At 42.7% G+C, this 21,214-nt stretch overlaps 1 protein-coding gene across 1 annotated transcript in view; it reads right to left on the reverse strand.

Moving 5' to 3' along the window:
* Window positions 1-5,683: 5,683 nt before the first annotated feature.
* KL (klotho) overlaps window positions 5,684-21,214 on the reverse strand; it is a 70,535-nt gene continuing 55,004 nt past the window's right edge. The window contains exons 3-5 of the mRNA XM_075592135.1: window positions 20,039-20,307; window positions 13,395-14,511; window positions 5,684-6,750 (exon numbers count right to left, since the gene is read on the reverse strand). Of these exons, the coding sequence (XP_075448250.1) occupies window positions 6,413-6,750; window positions 13,395-14,511; window positions 20,039-20,307 (1,724 nt within the window). The 3' untranslated portion in view covers window positions 5,684-6,412. The remainder of the gene's footprint in view (window positions 6,751-13,394; window positions 14,512-20,038; window positions 20,308-21,214) is intronic.

Here is a 21,214-nt window from a genome sequence, read left to right on the forward strand (position 1 = left end):
TCTCTTAAGGTCCAGCCACAGCATTTCAATCGGGTTGAGGTCTGGACTTTGACTGGGCCATTGCAACACCTTGATTCTTTTCTTTTTTAGCCGTTCTGTTGTAGATTTGCTTGTGTGCTTGGGATCATTTTCCTGTTGCATGACCCAATTTCGGCCAAGCTTTAGCTGTCGGACAGATGGCCTCACATTTGACTCTAGAATACTTTGGTATACAGAGGAGTTCATGGTCGACTCAATGACTGCAAGTTTCCCAGGTCCTGTGGCAGCAAAAACAAGCCCAAATCATCACCCCTCCACCACCGTGCTTGACAGTTGGTATGAGGTGTTTGTGCTGATATGCTGTGTTTAGTTGTCGCCAAACGTTGCGCTGTGCATTATGGCCAAACATCTCCAATTTGGTCTCGTCTGTCCAAAGGACATTGTTTCAGAAGTCTTGTGGTTTTTTTCAGATGAAACTTTGCAAACCTAAGCCGTGCTGCCATGTTCTTTTTAGAGAGAAGAGACGTTCTCCTGACAACCCTTCCAAACAAACCATACTTGTTCAGTCTTTTTCTAATTGTACTGTCATGAACTTTAACATTTAACATACTAACTGAGGCCTGTAGTGTCTGAGATTTAACTCTGGGGTATTTTGCAATTTCTCTGAGCATTGCATGGTCTCATCTTTGGGTGAATTTGCTGGGATGTCCACTCCTGGGAAGATTGGCAACTGTTTTGAATGTTTTCCACTTTTGAATAATCTTTCTCACTGTAGAATGATGGACTTTAAATTGTTTGGAAATTGCCTTAAACCCTTCCCAGATTGATGGGCAGCAACAATTGCTTCTCCAAGATCATTGCTGATGTCTTTCCTCCTTGGCATTGTTTAACACACACCTGAATGCTCCAGACTAGCAAACTGCAAAAACTTCGGCTTTTATAGAGGTGGTCACACTTGCTGATGATCAATTAATCAAGGGCATTTGATTAGCAGCGCCTGTCTGCTATTTAGCATCTTAATTCCTATGGAAGCAGTAAGGGTGTACTTAGTTTTTCACACATAACTTCTCCATTTTGGCTTTATTTTTGTTAAATCATGACACGGTGTAATATGTCACGTGTTGTTGTTCCTCACCCCTACCACTTGCAGCACTTATCACCTGAGATCAGTCTCCAAAAGACTGTTCATGGTCCCAAGACTCAACAAAGTATCCGACCGTTCCTCCTTCTCCTACCGTGCACCCCAAAACTGGAACAACCTACCAGAGACTCTCACATCCACCACCAGTTTAAGTTCTTTCAAATCTAAGGCTGTCTCACATTTTAATCTGGTCTGTAACTGTTTCATACGCCCATAATATATATTTTCTTTAACTGTGCATGCATCATAAATAAAATAAATAAATAATTTACCTAATTTTTAGACCTGCTAAGGAACAGATGATTGTTATTATGTCCTTATATGTAAAACCATAGAATTCAAAGAGGGTGTACTTTCTTTTTCACATGACTGTAATTGAAAGCAACCTAGACTCCCCTGGAGCGATATCGCGCATGCCCCTGTCTCCTGAGCTGCGGCTTATTGCTTTTTCAGCCGCACTTCCGGAGACGATCAGTAAGGCTACATCTGTACTTTTTATTACCAGGTGGTCTACAAAGTGGAGCAATCTTCTCAGGCTACTTAATTCACATGGTAAAGCAAGTCTTTCTAGAAACCCGGCACATAGTGTATGAAAAACCATCAACAAAAGAAAAAAATGGGAGGACTTCATTAACTGTTGGGGGCTTCTTTACTAAAGTCTACCGGCTGCAAAACGGAGGCAAGAGAACTGCCCCAGTTTTATCAAAGGAAAAAATGCCATCGTTTTTATAAAGATTCACTTCCTTTGATTAATGTGGTGCTGTATTTGCATTGATTTTGCCCCAGTTTTGCAGCTGGGAGACCTTATTAGTGTAACCCTCTTTCCTGCTGATATAGAAAGGCTACTAGTGCTGTATATACCTGCTGGCTAAGCGAGATCTGGGCCTCCGCTAACTGGGAGCCTGGGGCTACAATATGTACTTGGCAGCGCCTCCACTTACCCAGGATTCCCAATAAGTAAGATTTCCCTGGGCAAGAATAATGATAATAATCCACAACGTTGTAACCTTTTACTATTACGTGAATGCAAAACATGAACATACACATATCACCCGTATAATCACAGTGCATACATATATATATATATATATATATATATATATATATATATATATATATATATATATATATATATATATAGAGATATATATATATATCTCTATATATATATATATATATATATATATATAGCAACTCAATAGTCAGATACCGGTGGCCTGGCCACACTCCACCCTGGAGTAATGTCCCCTTCTCCCACCACCGCGTGTACCCCACACCGTGACCAATGTACTGGACCAGTCCCTTGGTCATTCAACCCCAATGTCCCCAAAGAACCCTCCCCCAAGGCGGGATCAGCGCCTGCAGGTACCGGTGTTGGTGCACTTATTATAATACCTTCCGACTGCTCCAGCAGCCGGTAACAGTACTTTGCAAAGGATCCGCCGATCCAGCGTAGTCTCTCACGAGTAGTTACTTGTCTCCAGCAGCTTGATCCCAAACCACTGACCACACAGCAGCGCAGGAAGAATACTGTTTCCCTGTCTGCTAATACAATAGAGGGTATGCTGTCCCTATCTGTGGCTGTTCCCTGCAGTACCACATGCTGGTGGTGACTCAGGGCCTGCACTGGGGCCTAAGGGGAATCTCTGGCCTATGCAGAGACCCCCTGCAACACACACCTCCTCTCCCCTTGCTGCTCCATGACCCTCTGCTAGCGTGGTCTCTCCCCCACGCTTCCCTTTCTTGCCTACCAGCAAAACCTCCTCTCCTATTTGCTCCCTGGCATCACATGCCCCTACTGAGGCTCATGGGAATTGTAGTCCCAGCTCAGAGCCTTTCTCCTATTGGCCAGCCTTCGCGCGCTATTCACTGCGCATGCGCAAACTTCCTCAGTCCTCCCGTCGCGCATAGGTACTGTGCATGTGCCAGACACAACATGGCGGCGCCCTGTGCTATCGGGCCGCTGCGGAACCTCCGGAACGCTCCCTGCTCAGCCCCCACCTTCCTAAAGTGCCGGCGGGTCTGCCGCTCGTCCCTGACAGTGCCCGTGATCGCCCCCGCAGCGGAGGTACAAAGGAGGGGGTGGGGGGCGCCAGGGGAACACCACTACAGTAGGTAGAGATTTATAGTATTTACAGCAGGTGAATAAAATGAGCAGACAACGTAGAGCACGTGGTTTTTAACTGGCAGCAGTTGGTATGTTTCTGTTACATACTGTAGGTTACATTTAAGATAAAGGAATGATCAGTTTTAATGATAACCTACATCTTAAGATAAAGGAATGATCAGTTTTAATGATAACCTACATCATGGACATTCCCAATTTCTACAAAATAAATAATCTTAATATATAAAATCAAAGGTTGGTACTAGCTGCGGTGAATCTGATTGGTCCTCAGCCTGTGGCCAATCAGATTGGTGGGTGTGACGTCACCCAACTGCCACTCTCTTCCCCTCGGCTCGCACACACACCCCACACACACACACACCCGGCGCTCATCTCTCCCCTCACTCCGCTCATCTCTCCCCTCCCTCCGCTCACCTCTCCCTCCGCTCCGCTGATCTCCATCCCCGGCGGGGGAACAGGCAGCGGCCAGGCAGGCTGCAGCTGCCTCGCGTCATATCTCCCCTCCCTCCGCTCACCTCTCCCCTCCCTCCGCTCACCTCTCCCCTCCCTCCGCTCCGCTGATCTCCATCCCCGGCGGGGGAACAGGCAGCGGCCAGGCAGCGGCCAGGCAGGCTGCCTCGCGGCGTCTAAGATGGCGGCGGCAGGAAAAAACCCCTTCCTCCCTCGCGGCGCCTACAGCTGCCTCGCGTCATCTCTCCCCTCCCTCCGCTCACCTCTCCCTCCGCTCCGCTGATCTCCATCCCCGGCGGGGGAACAGGCAGCGGCCAGGCAGGCTGCAGCTGCCTCGCGTCATCTCTCCCCTCCCTCCGCTCACCTCTCCCCTCCCTCCGCTCACCTCTCCCCTCCCTCCGCTCACCTCTCCCCTCCCTCCGCTCACCTCTCCCCTCCCTCCGCTCACCTCTACCCTCCCTCCGCTCCGCTGATCTCCATCCCCGGCGGGGGAACAGGCAGCGGCCAGGCAGGCTGCAGCTGCCTCGCGGCGTCTAAGATGGCGGCGGCAGAAAAAAAACCCTTCCTCCCTCGCGGCGCCTAAGATGGCGGCGGACGGAAGTAGAGGTAGGTGTCGCGTGTGTGTCGCTCTAGGTGACGTGTGTGTGTGACACTGTGTGTGTGTGACACTGTGTGTGTGTGTGTGTGTCGCCCCCCCCTGCCTTTCACACCCCCTCCCCCTGCCTTTCACACCCCCTCCCCCTGCCTTTCACACCCCCTCCCCCTGCCTTTCACACCCCCTCCCCCTGCCTTTCACACCCCCTCCCCCTGCCTTTCACACCCCCTCCCCCTGCCTTTCACACCCCCTCCCCCTGCCTTTCACGCCCCCCCCTGCCTTTCACGCCCCCCCCTGCCTTTCACGCCCCCCCCTGCCTTTCACGCCCCCCCCTGCCTTTCACGTCCCCCCCTGCCTTTCACGCCCCCCCCTGCCTTTCACGCCCCCCCCTGCCTTTCACGCCCCCCCTGCCTTTCACGCCCCCCCCTGCCTTTCACGCCCCCCCTGCCTTTCACGCCCCCCCTGCCTTTCACGCCCCCCCCCTGCCTTTCACGCCCCCCCTGCCTTTCACGCCCCCCCCTGCCTTTCACGCCCCCCCCTGCCTTTCACGCCCCCCCCTGCCTTTCACGCCCCCCCCTGCCTTTCACGTCCCCCCCTGCCTTTCACGCCCCCCCCTGCCTTTCACGCCCCCCCCTGCCTTTCACGCCCCCCCTGCCTTTCACGTCCCCCCCTGCCTTTCACGCCCCCCCTGCCTTTCACGCCCCCCCCTGCCTTTCACGCCCCCCCCCTGCCTTTCACGCCCCCCCTGCCTTTCACGCCCCCCCCTGCCTTTCACGCCCCCCCCCTGCCTTTCACGCCCCCCCCCCTGCCTTTCACGCCCCCCCCCTGCCTTTGACGCCCCCCCCTCCTGCTTTTCACGCCCCCCCTCCTGCCTTTCACGCCCCCCCCCTCCTGCCTTTCACGCCCCCCCCCTCCTGCCTTTCACGCCCCCCCCTCCTGCCTTTCACGCCCCCCCCCTGCCTTTGACGCCCCCCCCTCCTGCCTTTCACGCCCCCCCTCCTGCCTTTCACGCCCCTCCCTCCTGCCTTTCACGCCCCCCCTCCTGCCTTTCACGCCTCCCCCTCCTGCCTTTCACGCCTCCTGCCTTTCACGCCCCCCCCTCCTGCCTTTCACGCCCCCCCCTCCTGCCTTTCACACCCCCCCTCCCTGCCTCCGGGCAACGCCGGGTATATCAGCTAGTATTATATAAAATAATGTTTTGATATATTTATATACATAATGGCAACCTCTTTAGATTGTTTATTATTATTTTTTAAACCTGATTCATTGCAATATGAATCTGTTCTTTCAAAACTGGCAAATGTGAACACGTTTTTGTAAAAACAAAAATGAACAAAGGTTTATTATTAACTGGACTTGCATGATTTGTTAATAAATGTTAAAAACCCCATTTCCAATACAGTAGAAATATTTATTTGATATACACATATTTACGCATCATTATTAGTATGTGAATAAACCTTTATTACAGTTTAATTGTTTTGCTCTTCATTTTATTTAACTTTAGTTAGCATCAACTACACTTGCTATTTTTCTTATTTGTAAGACCGTAGCTACTTAGTTTAACTTTGTCCTGAGTAGTTAACTTGGTTTGGACTCATTCAAATGCGTGTCGCTTTAGTATCAGTTTACAAAAATTACATAGAAAAGTTCCAAACAATACAAGGTGGGTTATAACAAGGGTGCTCAACTCCAGTCCGCAAGCCGCCCCAACAGGTCAGGTTTTCAGGATATCCCTGCTTCAGCACAGGTAGCTCAATCAGTCCCTGCTTCAGCACAGATGGTTCAATCAGAGGTTCAGTCTTCAGTCTGGGATATCTTGAAAACCTGACCTGTTGGGGGGGGAGGGGGGGCTTGAGGAATGGAGTTGAGCACCCCTGGCTTATAAAATAGAACTCTACAATACAAGCCATTGTATCAAAACAATAAGGGGACTTTCCTCGCCTATGTTTTTAATTATTCTTATACAGTAGTTCACAGTATTAGACAGTGCAAATGGGACCCAGTGCTTGCTGGATGAATAATAGCCAACATGTTGCTAATCCTTCTGGCAGCGAAGGGGTTACTTCTATATGATTGTGCAAAATATCTGTTTCATGGTTCAATAACAGCTAGATTACTATTTATATCGCCTCCTACCCTTTTTCGAATAATACATGATCATAAAAACAGATACAATAAAGGCAAAACATATAAAGGCAACAAAAGCAAGTAAATATTTCCTTGTCTGGAAAAAGTGACAGTCTAAGCATAGGGCGAGCTCCTCTGGGCACGAGGGGGTGGGCATTTCAGCGCTGGGAAACCCATTATTGTCTATGAGTTTTCTATAGTGTTTCATTGAATGTTTAGGCTCGTACTGATTCGCCATGTAGCTGTACAGGCCGTGCCTGGGATCCGTCTTGTCGTTGAAAGAATAAGCAAAATATCCACAGAGATTAACTCCATCTATTGAGATTGCTGAAAAAGATCAAGAAAAACATGAATTTGTATTATGTTTTGAGAAAACATGAATGAGAAAGAATTTTCTAGGGTACCAAACGTAATCCCTTGATTCCACAAAGTGGGTCTAGAGTCAATAGATATACAGAACAGGTTGATGGTGACTACACAGGAGACTACACTGTGCAGAGGGGTTTTCTAAATTGACATTGAGAATCTGTAGCGCGTAAACAACAAGTCACACTGTTCACATTTTTAATTTTTTTTTTAATTTAACTGAACAGGTGGTCCTGCCGAGGTGATCTGTGGTCTGTGACTGCGGTCATATTTGGAGTTTTTGTGTGTGCCAAAACTACCCCAAAATTACAAATACCGCAGAAACTTGGGGTCCCCAGAGGTAGGGGACCATGAATGAGCTCCAGGTAAGCCCTCACCTCCCGATTCAGGGAGGGATAGATAAAAAATAAATGTCGGAAATTTGAGAAATATTGGGAAATGTATAGATTTGATAAAATTCTGCAGTTCTAAAAATTATTCAAAAATACTTATATATGCAAAGATACATCAAAATAAAAGAAAATAACGATTATTTTAAAAGATAGAACACTCATTCGTGACCCCTTATATGCCATCAGATTATGATAAACATGTATTTGAAGTGCCTTAAAGACTTCAATGGTACAAAAGGGAATATACCAAATAACAATCTGAATCATTTCTTCACACCAGTGGCTGCAATGGGCCCAGCCGGCACTGGAAGTTGGGTCCGGCCTAACGTCTGCATCCGGCTGCCAGGCCACTGACTGCCGCCGGGCCCCAGTGCTTCCCGACTGTTCTGTGCCTCTCTCTCCTGCTAGGCCCACTGGCTGCCTCTTCCCCTCCAGTGTGCACCAGAAGCAGGGCCCGCCCGGACGTCTTGCCCAGCTTCCAAATCCGCATGCAGACAGGCACGGCACCAGGGAGAGATCACCCCCAAGGTAAGGTGTCGTTTGCTTGTGCGTGTTTATTGTATTTTGTATGTGTGTCGGTGAGGGGGGGGGGTGTTATTGTGTCTGTGTGTGTGGTGGGGTTATTATATGGTATGCGTGGTATTGTATAATGTGTGTGGTGTGGGCCTGTTGGCCAAACTGGAGCAAAACTAGTAAAAGCAAAAACAGCACCATCTTTATCAACGCAAAGGAATACTAGAAAGCAATGCAAGTTGTAAATCTGGTGTAATTCTTTTGCCCAGTTTGGCAGCTGTGAGAGTTTAGTAAATAATCACTCAATTACTTATGCCACTGTAGGACTGAAAAAAAATTTATTGTAAAAAACCATTAACTAAACCAATAGAAATTAAATTTGTTTTTCTAAACACCGACAAAATTAGTTTTTATGGTATGTGACATGGCTTACCAAATAAACTGTCAATGTAACAATATCACATGCAGAGCTATAATCCTACTTTTTCATACTGATATGATTGTTATAGTTACATGATTAAATGTCCACATGAGATTAATACCAATTATAAGTCTCTTCTGGAAAACATATTGGGGCCTATTCTAGAAGCTTCGATGTTTTGGCATAATGGTCAATATTTACTAAGCATTCTGCTGCCATCTCAACTTCCCCACAAGAAGTCAAAAGGGTGGTAGGTGTCTAACAGCGTCAGATGGCATCATACAGCAGAAGACTGATTGATATATATGGACCTTGCTCTTTGCTATGCCTCTGCTGACAGAGTTTTAGTTTGTTCAACTTTGTCTCCTTTCTGGAACTACTAACTCTACTGCTTTCTCACTCATGTCTTCCTACCTCTAGATCTCACTTCCTCTCACTATCTGCAAAGCACCTTGACTCCCAATGACCAAGACCCGTCTATAAACACACTTTTTTTTTAATAGTGATGTGTTAAACATATCTGCGAATATGATGAATATTGGATATTTAATCTGTTTAACACATAACAAAAAGTTAACTCTTGGAAACTCCCCCACCACCAAGTCACAATCTCATTCACTTATACGCTGAATTCATTTTACTCCATTAACAAATAAAATATAACTTTCCACTTACAACTTAATTACCAGCTTAGTGAGTAATGCTCAAAAATTGGCAATTTCATGTACGCATACTGTAGCTTTGTGAAAAAACAATAGACAAGCACAACCACAGATCAGTAGCTCAATATTATTTAATAAAATTGTAGCAAACAATGCTCACTTACATATAAGATATAACACTCACTTTAGGAGATGCGGTATAACACTAGACGCTATTTACATCATCCTTGTGGAGAGGAGGGGCTCTCGTATTTATAGCTGGCTCTCCGGCGACCGTTAGCCTCCACATGTACGCAGCTCCCATCCTGCTTCTCCATGCTCATTCTATTGCGAAATACTGCCACCAATTGACCATACGCGTTTTGCTAGTGTTTGCTTCGTCAGGGTATAGTGGCTCAATTTCTCTGTCTCTCTTATATACCCCTCTCCCTGTTGTCCCTCATAATAGGCAATTAAGATGCTACAATAATACATCATATACATCTAACATGCAGAGTACAGTATAAGGAACAACAATTGTTATATATATATATATATATATATATATATATATATATATATATATATATATATATATATATATATATATAGAGGTATCAGTACTGTGTTAGCCGAGCTTCAATAATCAAAAAAATAAATAGATGATACCGTTCTGTGGCTAACGAAATGCTTTTATTTGTGCGAGCTTTCGAGATACACTGATCTCTTCTTCCGGCGATGTTACAATGAATGAAGCAAAAGGTAAACTTAAAAACAGTGTCTCTTGGAATGTTATCTGTGCTGTTCCTTCCCCTGGTGTGGATGTGTTTTATGGCTAGAGGTGTCAAAAGGTTACTGTGAAAGCAAGTTAAGAAAGAGTGTGTATGTGTATCAGTGTGAATAAAAATGAATGGAGAGCCCACAGTATATACAGTGCTTTACACAAGGTGTGTGTGGAGTGGGACTGGATATAAATGGTGTGGGTGGGTGTGGAAATGTGAGAGTTAGTAGCACAACTAAAAGTGTGTGTGGATACTTAGTGGTCCCTATTGGTGTATAGGGATGGAAAAACAAGGAGTATTATATATATATATATATATAGCAAATATTTTTAGGATGTTAGTATTGTGGTAATGAAGATTTATATAATATTAGATTACTTGAAAATAGAGGAATAGTTACCTTATAAATTCCTCTCTCCTCATATAGCCTATGTTTTTATTTATTTTAATTTAGAAACTTGTAATGAAAGTGATTGATATTTATTATATTTGTATTGTTTAGGATGGATTTAATACTTGGGCTTTCTTCTATTAATGTATGTGTTATAGTTGATCTTCATGATTCCATTGGATATATATATATATATATATATATATATATATATATATATATATATATATATATATATATAGAGAGAGAGAGAGAGAGAGAGAGAGAGAGAGAGAGAGAGAGAGAGAGAGAGAGAGAGAGAGAGAGAGAGAGAGAGAGAGAGAGAGAGAATAGTAACAGCAGGCACTTTACTTGCTTGAATAGGGTAGGTGCATGTTCTATAGTATTCAATAGAAAAACGATGTGACCCAGTGGGAAACCAAAACAGGACCGAAACGTTGGATTTTTGTGCCTGGTTTTCTTTAATACACTTGTTTTTTTTTGCATCATTACCTTGAGTGCTGTTTTTGTTTCCCCACTGGGTCACATCGTTTTTCTATATATATATATATATATATATATATATATATATATATATATATATATATATATATATATATATATATTTGGATATATATATATACAGTGTTCGACAAATAGTTATAACCACACGCCCGTGGCGAGTGGATTTAGGCTGCTGGCGAGCCATGCTGCGGCTCTATGAATTCCCTTGCTCGCGCCAATTTAAAAAAAGAAATAAATAATCCCCCTGCCTGACAGTGGACAGGAGGGGGGGAACAGTGGACAGGAGGGGGGGACAGTGGACAGGAGGGGGAGGAGAGTGGACAGGAGGGGGGGGAGAGTGGACAGGAGGGGGGGGGAGAGTGGACAGTAGGGGGGTGACAGTGGACAGGAGGGGGGTGACAGTGGACAGGAGGGGGAGGAGAGTGGACAGGAGGGGGAGGAGAGTGGACAGGAGGGGGGGGGCACACACTGTGTCACACACACACACACACACACACACACACACACACAGTGTAACACACACACACAAAGTGTCACACACACACACAGTGTCGCACAGTGTCACACACACACAGTGTCACACACACACAGTGACACACACACACACACGTCACCTCTCCTTCCGGCCGCCGCCATGTTACTTAGTCCGCGACAGAGGAAGGGGGTCCTTCCGTCCGCCGCCATCTTAGGTGCCGCGTGGCAGTGGCAGGCTGCCCTGCCCAGTGCCTGTCCTCGCACCGGGGAGGGAGGTGAGTGGAGCGGTAGGGAGTGGAGCGGGAGGTGAGTGGAGCGGGAGGTGAGTGGAGCGGGAGGTGAGTGGAGCGGGAAGGAGTGGAGCGGGAGGGAGGTGAGTGGAGCGGGACCTCTCCTTACAGCCGCCGCCATGTTACTTAGTCCGCGAGGGAGGAAGGGGGTCATTTCGTCCGCCGCCATCTTAGGTGCCGATTGGCAGCGGCAGGCTGCCCTGCCCACTGCTTGTCCCCGCGCATGGGAGGGAGGTGAGTGGAGCGGGAGGTGAGAGGAGCGGGAGGTGAGTGGAGCGGGAGGTGAGTGGAGCGGAGGGAGTGGAGCGGGAGGTGAGTGGAGCGGGAGGTGAGTGGAGCAGGAGGGAGTGGAGCGGGAGTGAGTGGAGCAGGAGGGAGTGGAGCGGGAGGGAGGTGAGTGGAGAGGGAGTTGAGTGGAGCACCGGGGAGGGGGGGAGGTGAGTGTGATGGGGGGGGGAGAGGACTGAGAGAGAGGTGTGTGTGTGTGCGTGTGTGTGTGTGTGTTTTTTTGGACCTTTGGCCCGTCACTCCGCCTCAGGCCAATGAGAGGTGTGGGGGGCGGGCCAAGGGGGTGGTGTGAGTGTGTGAGGCCAATGAGAGGTGTGCGGGGGCGGGCGGGCCAAGGGACCAATGAGATTGCCGCTAGGGACAGGGAACACAGTAAAACATACATATATACAATGCTTTCAGAAATATATAGTAGATTATGAGGGATAACAGAGAGATGAGTATATAAGAGAGACAGGAAGATGGAGCCACCAAACCCTGATTAATCCAACACTAGCAAAACGCATAGGGTTCATTGGTGGCAGTGTCTCAAGAGAGCACATGTACTAAGTGGAGACGCCCGGAAGATGCTGAATGCAGAAGTGAGCATGGACAAGCAGGACCGGAGCAGTGTACACGTGGATGCTAAGGGTAGTCTTAGAGCCAGCTATCTAAAGGGGACCCCGATTCCTCAACGCCTCTCTATCAATGACAACAAGACCATGTGACTAGCATCTACCATTATACCAAGCCTCCTTAAGTGATCGAGTGTTACATCTTATATGTAAGTGAGCATTGTTTGCTACTCTTCTTTTATATAATATACATTTACTGATCCATTGTTGTGCTTTATGCACACAAATTACATCACTTTAATGAACGGAATTGAATTTAGACCATTATTAACTAAAATGAAATGAAAGGAATATAGCTGATACCTACAGTACATGCATTTGTAAACAAAACTGACATGGCAGAGTCTGGGAGGACCACCAATGTGTATGACCGTGACCCTAGAAGATTGTCATTTGTCGATTGAATTGTGGAACTTAACTTTGCAATTTGCCCACAATTACAGTATGAAACTATTTTCTATCAAGAGATTAATAACATATTGCATTTTATTAGAGTCAAGGGATAGTATGATAGTTGTAAATGAGGCAAGTGCAATACATAGTGTTAATAGCTAAACATGTAAATGTAACTGTTCGTGATTAAATATTTTATTATTTTTGTTTTTCACATGAAACAAAAGGACAATAAGTCACAAATCTCTTTGGTCATTCCTCACTTTACATAACCAGCCCCCTAACATCATGATATTTAAGTGTATGCATTATGCACTTCTTTGCATTATTCTTCCATGTATTATGTGCTGTATATTCTTACTACACAAATTGAAGACAGTGTTCTGGATTAATCTCATCCGCGATGCCCCTCTTTGGGTATAGCTGCTTTTCTGTTTATTTTTATTTCTATTGCACATTAAAGCCTCCACCAAATGTATAATACTTGAGGACAGCTGTTAGAACGTTACTTTCCGAATTCTGCATGTGAATGTCGATACAGCACGGTATATATTCCTTTTGCGTGACTTCACATGCAATTCGCGAATAATGTATCTATTACATAAGGTGAACTTTTGTAAGAATTATAACTATTCATCCTTTGTATTCATTTGGTAACTTCAGAGGTCTGGTAATGTCTGGTAATAGTATGTCGTTTTGTTGGCTGCTTGCTTGATTTGTGTGCCACGTTCTTAAAACCATTGCATCATAAAACATCACAGTCACATAATTCCAAATATCAAATAAAGAAATAATGCAATATAAAGTTATACTAGCCTGAATGTGTAGTGCTTAAATAAATCTACAGTAGTTGTTCAAACTAAAGTGTAAACAATTAAGTATAATTTCTGGTGATTTCTTACCTTTTAATGCCTCATTAATGTAGTTCTCCATGTAATAAATTCTTAATTTATCTTGTATTGGGTTCTGACCATCATCAATTCCATTGGCTAGAATATAAATTGGAATGTCTCCGTACTTTGATTGTATCCAGTTCAACACCTTTCTGAATCCCCAAGGAACAACAGCACTTCCGCTTGGGGAATTTATCCATGTGCTATCCGTGATTGACTGAACTTCATGATAATGATCGTATTTAGCTATATCTTCCTTTTCCCATTGCACTAGTACAGTGGTGTAATGGCTCAAAGCAAAAAAGTCGAACGTTCCTCTAATCATTTCTTTTTCATCCTCAGTGAAATAAGGCAAATGAAAATCAAACAAATCGAGGCTGTTTCTCTGTGTTAACCAATCCCGCATCACGGGTGGATAATCCCCACTGAGAAATATTGGATCAGCGAGCCAGCCGATATCAAATTCTAAAATCCTCTTGCTAGTTGCTTTATCATTGTAAGAAAAAGGAGAGGCTGGTTCTACCCAGTCAGCTTGGAGAGCTATAGATATTTTGCCTTTCTGTGAGCTCCTGAAATCTTTGTCATAAGCATGCCAGGCCAGGGCATGGGCCTTCAGAAGGTTATGGCCAGCAGCATATGTGAGATTTCTCACGTCGGGTTCATTCATTGTTATCCACATACCAACATAGTTACCAAGTTCCTTGAAACAGAGTTTTGCATAATCCACAAACGCATGAACAGTGTTATAGTTTTCCCATCCCCCATTCTTAGCCAGTTTTAAAGGTAGCCCTTGGTGTTCGGCAATAGGTTGCCATAGAGCAACAACTGGTGTAATATTGGCCGTGACAAGTTCACTTACAAAGCATTGGTAGTAGTGCATCATTTTGTGGTTGATTTGAGTCCGGTTACCAAGGGGAAGGATGGAAGCCCATTTGAGTGAGAAGTAAAAATGGGAGACGTGTATTCCTCGTAGCAGAGATATTTGAAGTCTAATGGAAGCAAAATCAACACAATGAGTTTTCCTTTTTGGGACTTTAATTCCAGCCACCTTGGTAAGACCCTTAGTTTTATTCATGTCCCATACATAGACACTAGGATCATTAAACTGGGAAGGTGTAGTATCAATCTGCAAACAAGAAAAACAACATTTGCTATTTGTCTTGTCTAGATTTTTTGATCAGACATTACAATACTAAACTGATTATTTAACACAAATGCAATGCTAATTAAACAAAAATAGATGGAACATATTCAATGCAGGATTACCAAGGTGAAGTTTGTTATGTACAACTATTCAGTTTCAGAATGTTAGCCTGTGCCATATTTGTACATTAAGGAGGCAAACAACAGAGGAAACAGATTATGGCTATATAATATATGGCTGGAACATTTATCTTTGGAAAAAGTAACAAATATAAAAATGAATCCACAGCTTCAGCAATATGATTCATGCACACCATGCGAAAAAATAAAGTAGGCCAAGGATAGGATGAAGGCGACTTTGCATATTACAAATTGGGGTACAATTTCACCAAAAATATAATTTTAAGATCCTCTAATTTAGTAGCACAGTTAGTATACATTAGGTTAACAAACCCTTTACACAAACACACCTAAATTACTTTGTTGCTTTATATCTCCTTTATTGCACAGAAATGGCAAGCGTTTTTTTACTGTTCAGTTGCTATGAAGTGTATTGTTTCCTTATTTAAATAAACATTGAGATTACAGTATGTATTTGCGCTAATACTTTGCCTTGATTGTGTGTTTCTGGAATCCCAACTTAATTATTACATGTTTTGCTAATTACTCTAGTGAAATACTTGTCAAGACTTGTTTTCCTTAAAGCACATCTCAAATCAAAGGGTTGAAAATGATACTTGTAGAGAGGGATTATACATTGCATAATAAATGCCTGTTAAATATAATCCCTGTAGAGGGACGCATGTGCAGCACGGGTAATGAACTGGCTGCCCAATCTAGCAACATCAGCATCTGGGTTCCTGATATAACATTTTACGGGATCAATTTCAATCATGCTCAGATTTCTCCCGACCCTCACACATATTACAAATAAGAAGCATTCAGCCAAATCTACATGATAATTTATATCCATAGCCTCACAATTTTTAGAGATGTCAACAATGTTCACTCATCTACTTTGCACAAAAGAGCAATGAGATAGATGTGTGCCACCAGAGTTTGGGCCAGATTTGGAGGCGGGAGATAAACATATAACCAAATGATACTTGTACATTATGATCTCCATGGCATAGTTGAGAAAAAATATTACAGAGACTGATGATAGAAACTCCTCTCAACCGCAGCTAAATAGCGCTCTTTTCTTGTACAGTATATAACAGCACTGGCTAACCTAGCCGAATTATACATCTCACCTGTTGCAAGATTTTACCAGTCAATTCTGGAATACCCATTGCTCCGAACGTTGCAGATTTTGCCAATTACGCCAGAATGTTGCCAGTATTTTGCCACTTTTGCCAGAATTGAGCAAGATGACCGTATATAAAGGGTCATGTGACCTTCCACATTGACATTTTTAATGCCTGGTGATTCTTTTTTGCAAAGCTTGCCAATTTTCATGAATCTTTTTGCAAAAAAAAAAAGGGGCACATTTTCTCTGGTTTGCAAAGTTCTGTGAACATTTTGTACATCTCAATGCTATTTGTCCAGAAAATAGTAATGTTTTTTTTTTCTTCAAATAATAGTTTCTTTGCAACAATATTTCGATTAATCTGAACTCACATTCTCAATTATACTTTTAAGGTTAAATCCAAAAAATGTATACAGTAGGTTGGGAATTTCAGTCTTCATGTTGCTCTTATCTACCGGAGAAAATTGAGGAAATGGGGACTCACTACCATCTGGTCAAAATAGACAAAGAGGGTGACTCAATCTTTCCAAAAAATTAATGGTTTATTGAACAGGTCAGGCAGAGGTAAAAACAACCTACATGTTTCGCGCTACGCGCTTGTTCACGGTCTGATTTAGCCAAACCTCTAACCTTCATTTTTGAATGCTCTGCAAACCCGGAAGCAGCTCGTTTTCCCGCCAGAGGGGGTTGCGCCCTGGATCAAGGTAAGCAGTTCGATTCGTCAGCAATCAAAGAAGGTGATAAGAAAACTTTAATATATCAAAAAAATTACAGAAAAAGCCAATTTGCAAGACTGTATAAAATACTTAAAACCTGCTATGTGAATATACAGATATGACCAACACAATACTGTACATAAACATCAGTTTATACAAATGTAAAAGACAATCCTTAAAGATAGAGGATTAGAAACCTCTTTTACATGAATTGTAGCAAGTATATTTGTTACAAAAACCATACACTATAGGAGAGATACAGCAGATCCAGTAAATAATGCTATTCCTTAAGGAAACAATATTAACACAGAGAATATGTCAAATCTGAATAAACAATGTAATTTATAATTTCACCCAAATAAAATCGATAATAAATGTAATAGTTTCCTATGAATATGATCCTTATAGGATCACATCTGTGTTATATAACATTATTTCATAGGTTGATAGATTACTAATAATTATAATCGAAGGTTAAAGACATCCCTATATATTGATATGAATTTACTTATTTGTGAACAAGAAAAAATATTTTATACCTTAATTACTGATCTACAGTATAGAATCACAGACTGGGTAACCTCCAATTCTGGTGTATTCTTTCCAATACAATTGGCATAGCTCTCCATATATACAAAATACACAGAGAATGAATGAACACAAATGTAAGCGTGTACACATTCCACATCTTTTGTAAGATGATACTAAAAAAAATCCCAAAAGAATTTACATAAAAATTAGATAAACTATTCCATATGCATACCTAAATGCTCATTCCAATTAAACTAGTCTCAAGAAATAAAAAATATCAATAATAACTACAAGTATCATAGAAAAATATCAAGAAATTATTTTCATTAAAATTAATATTTTTATGAGAAAAGTCTCAAATAGAATAGTTATTTATCTACCCCCTGCCTCATGACTCTTTTTCTTCTGTATGTCTCTTCCTTTTTTTATTTCCAGTCAAGCCTATGTGCACCATTTCCTTCTCTACCTTTCGCTTCTACACTGTTGCTGCCTAAAACTCCTTCTTCCACTTCTGATTCTATCAGCTGTTCTATAAGTGGATACACTTATTGTATTATAATTTCCTTTATTCACCACTTTGTTAGTGATATATAAACAATAATAAACATACTGTACATACCTACATAAGTTCTACTTCCTAAAGTCACACTTCACAGTGCTTTGAATATGACTATACAAGGAATTGTGGGCCTCACTTTGGAAAGCAGTGATGATTAACTGCTCTCCTTCTGATGCCATTCATATTTTAGATTTCCGGTCCATAATTTTTGGGATTTTACGTTAAAAGTGAGAATAGATATTGTGTCCAGTCCAAACAAGCAAGAGCTGAGACTCAACCCTATAAAAAAAAGTGATAGGAAGATGTTGTGTGCCATTCACCAATCTGTTCCCTGCTCAGCCTAATCCCACTCATGTTGTCTGATCTCTGTCCCTCCCACCTATTGATTCTCTTGGACCCAACTGGCATATCTACACTTCCATCCGGACTGAGATCTATAGAATATCAAGTCCAATGCCTTGGTTTATAGCAACACACCCACATAGAAAAAAAACTCAGGGCCAAAAGGTTGGTGCTGGGAGTGACTGGATTAGGATTACTATATTTAATATTATGTTATATTTAGATGTTGTACTTTGTCTTATTTTATTATTTTGATCTCTTTTTTTGGTTCAGTTATTCCTACTTTTACTTTTCTGACAAAACTATCTGTCTTAAAGCCATATGGGACAAAAGAATTTCCATTGAGCAACCAGTGAGAAGTTCTTAGGTGCTTCAGTGAACCCAGGGATTAGATGGTTATATATCAAGCTGTGTGGATGATGTCAAAAAGGGTGTAAATGCATTATGTAGAACATTGGGAAGTATAAGTAAAATGCAGTGATATGAACTTACAAAGACCAAAACAGTGAGATTTGGGAGTTTTGAGCAACAATGGCATTTAAATGGAAAAGTCTGGGTTTTTATCACGAGGACGTAATTTAAATCAGTGACTTAAAAATCAGAGATACGGATTCAAATCAGTGAGACTTTACTAAAAAAAATAAATCAGTGGAAGTTGGCATGTTTTCAAACGTAAATACTGTAATTTAATAAATTTAATTTCAAGATCTACAGATAGAGCAAATTTTTGTTCCAAATTTGGATCTGCAGCGGATTGGCTGGTTCCTTTGGTCCGCAGATTTCAGAGGATCAATGTCAAAAAGGATGATTTGAGGTTTGCGGATCTCTTATTATTATAATTATTACCAATACACTCCGCGGATTCCGCAGCCTTTGAATGGATTTGTAGAATCCAACCTGCGGATTGTAGCCAATGACGATTTTGATCAATCCACACGGATTGAAACCGCCCAAATCCGGTTGCGAATCAAACACCATGAAACGGATTTTGGGGGTAACATCAGCGAAAATCCGGGAAACGGATTTGGGCGGATACGTCCATCTCTATTTACAGGGGCTACATATCTATACATGTGTACATGTACATCTTGGAAAAAGGTTCTCCTGGTGTCTAGGTGAAATGCAAAAAAAATTGCAGCAAACGGCTTCTGTTTTGCCCAAAGTGTTACCTCATATGGTTGATGAGCTTGTGGAGTTATTGTATTGTATGTCTTTATTTGTATAGCGCCATTAATGTACATAGCGCTTCACAGTAGTAATACACATGGTAATCATATAAATAACAAATAATATAATATAAATTTCGCCCTGGGTAGTTTTGGGGCTATAGTTCTTTCTTCTCCTGTGCAATAATCCCTGGTAAGGGCAGGTTTGCCAGGAGTAAATATGGGTTTTCCCTACTCACTGCAGATCAGTAGTGCAGAGAAGGCAGTGCAGCCAGGCCTGTGTCCAATAAGGGACAGGGGCGGGCTCTTGCTGGATCTGTCTTAATGAAATGCATTTCCTGTATTTAGTCAGTAGTTGCTCCTACCTTGAGAGGAGCTCAGTCACCAAACCCAGTTGTGCAGGGCTCTGACAATCTGTGGGCCCTCCCTTAGGGGAGAGGTGGGTAGACTGTTCCCTCTACTCTGATAGGGGGTAGTGGAAGAGCTAGGTCTGCTTCCAGGGCCCTGACTGGGAGTGTATGGCCAGGTCCATCCTGCAGGAGAACTCCTGTGTTCTTGTGTTTCTGTACTGCTGTTCATGCTGCTCCAGTGTATGCTGTTGGTGCAATAAAGTGTTCCTGATTTATAAAGAAGCGGTTGTGAGACTGGAACCTCTCATCCCTGAGTGGGACGTTCTATTCCTGGGATTCCACACCATACTCTGGGGCCGGCAATAGATGGAGGCGCTGTCACCGTGAGTACGTACTGGGTATGTCCCCAGAAGCCTGTCCTGACCTTCCCCATAACATCGAGCGGGAGACTCAGGAGTCCTGTAAGCCAGCAGGTGCACCACACTATTATGCCTTGTAACCAGAGTCAGTTTCCAGAGTCAAGCTAACATGAAGAGCCAACGTTTGTGCAAATTGGTTTCAGAATAAAAGAGAATGTGAATTTCTCCTCTAACTTACCTGTATTGAGTATGCAGTTGTTCCCCAAGCAAAATTGCAAGGAAATGTTCCGTACACTAGTTGATTTTCTGGCAGTGGGGGAAATCCATTCTTCTTAATAAGTTGCTCATAAAACAGTGCTGAGGATTTGGGCATCAGTTTTTTGTTGTGGCTCATAAAATCCACATAAAACAATCCACGTCTTATTCTATATCCTCTGAGCCATTCAAAGCCATCCATAAGGGACCAAGCAGTGTAGCCAATAACATTTACACCATCATATTTAATTGCTGGAAAAATGAAAAATAAGGAAAACAAGTCAAAATGTTTTCACAAGGGTTATATATACAGTGTATGTATGTATGTATGTATGTATGTATGTATGTATATATATATATATATATATATATATATATATATATATATATATATATATATATATATTATAGTGTCTGATTGCACAATGGATAACGCAGTAATCCAGCTGCTCCCACTCCTGAATGATACGTTGTTTAACAAATCAGTTTTTCAGTCCTCCTAACGACCATCCTTTATCAGGAAACATTTTCTGTAAGTGTTTTGGGCCATACATTTTTTGCTCTGTCCCAAGCACTTTATAACGTGCTTATCTCCTACGCTAAACACCAATTTGTAACAATGCACTTGATGAGGTCCTCATGCTGTCACCAATTACAAAGAATATTTATTAGATTATCAAATAATTCTTATGCTGTGAGAAACCCTATAATTGCTAACATTTTCATGAAAATGTGATTTTGTTTTTGCAAGATATGGCGAAAAATAAAAAGGGATTTTTCTGAACACAGTATATATCCATTCCCATGGAGCCCATTTAAGCAAGGTTGAAACATGTCTGTGAGTGGTTTGACTTGCTTTGCTAGTTCCATGCTGTGCTTAAAAGCTGTGTGAACGGCGATGCATTTGCTTAAATGGGCTCCATGTGAATGGCTATTCCAGGCAAAAGGTGACACATTGTATGCTCATTTGCATGTCATTTCCCAGAATCCCTTGCTGCAGTGGGAGCACTGTATGCTAGGTGATAATGGTTGAAAGGCAGGGTTACAGACCTGTCTAAGACATGTGAATGTGCTCACAAGTGATATTCTTCATTGGCTATATGCTAATGGTGGAGGTTTTTGGTTGCCTTTTTCACCCACCATAACTTAAAATGTATAT

The sequence above is a fragment of the Ascaphus truei genome, chromosome 3 (genome assembly GCF_040206685.1).
Source record: "Ascaphus truei isolate aAscTru1 chromosome 3, aAscTru1.hap1, whole genome shotgun sequence".
NCBI lineage: Eukaryota > Metazoa > Chordata > Amphibia > Anura > Ascaphidae > Ascaphus > Ascaphus truei.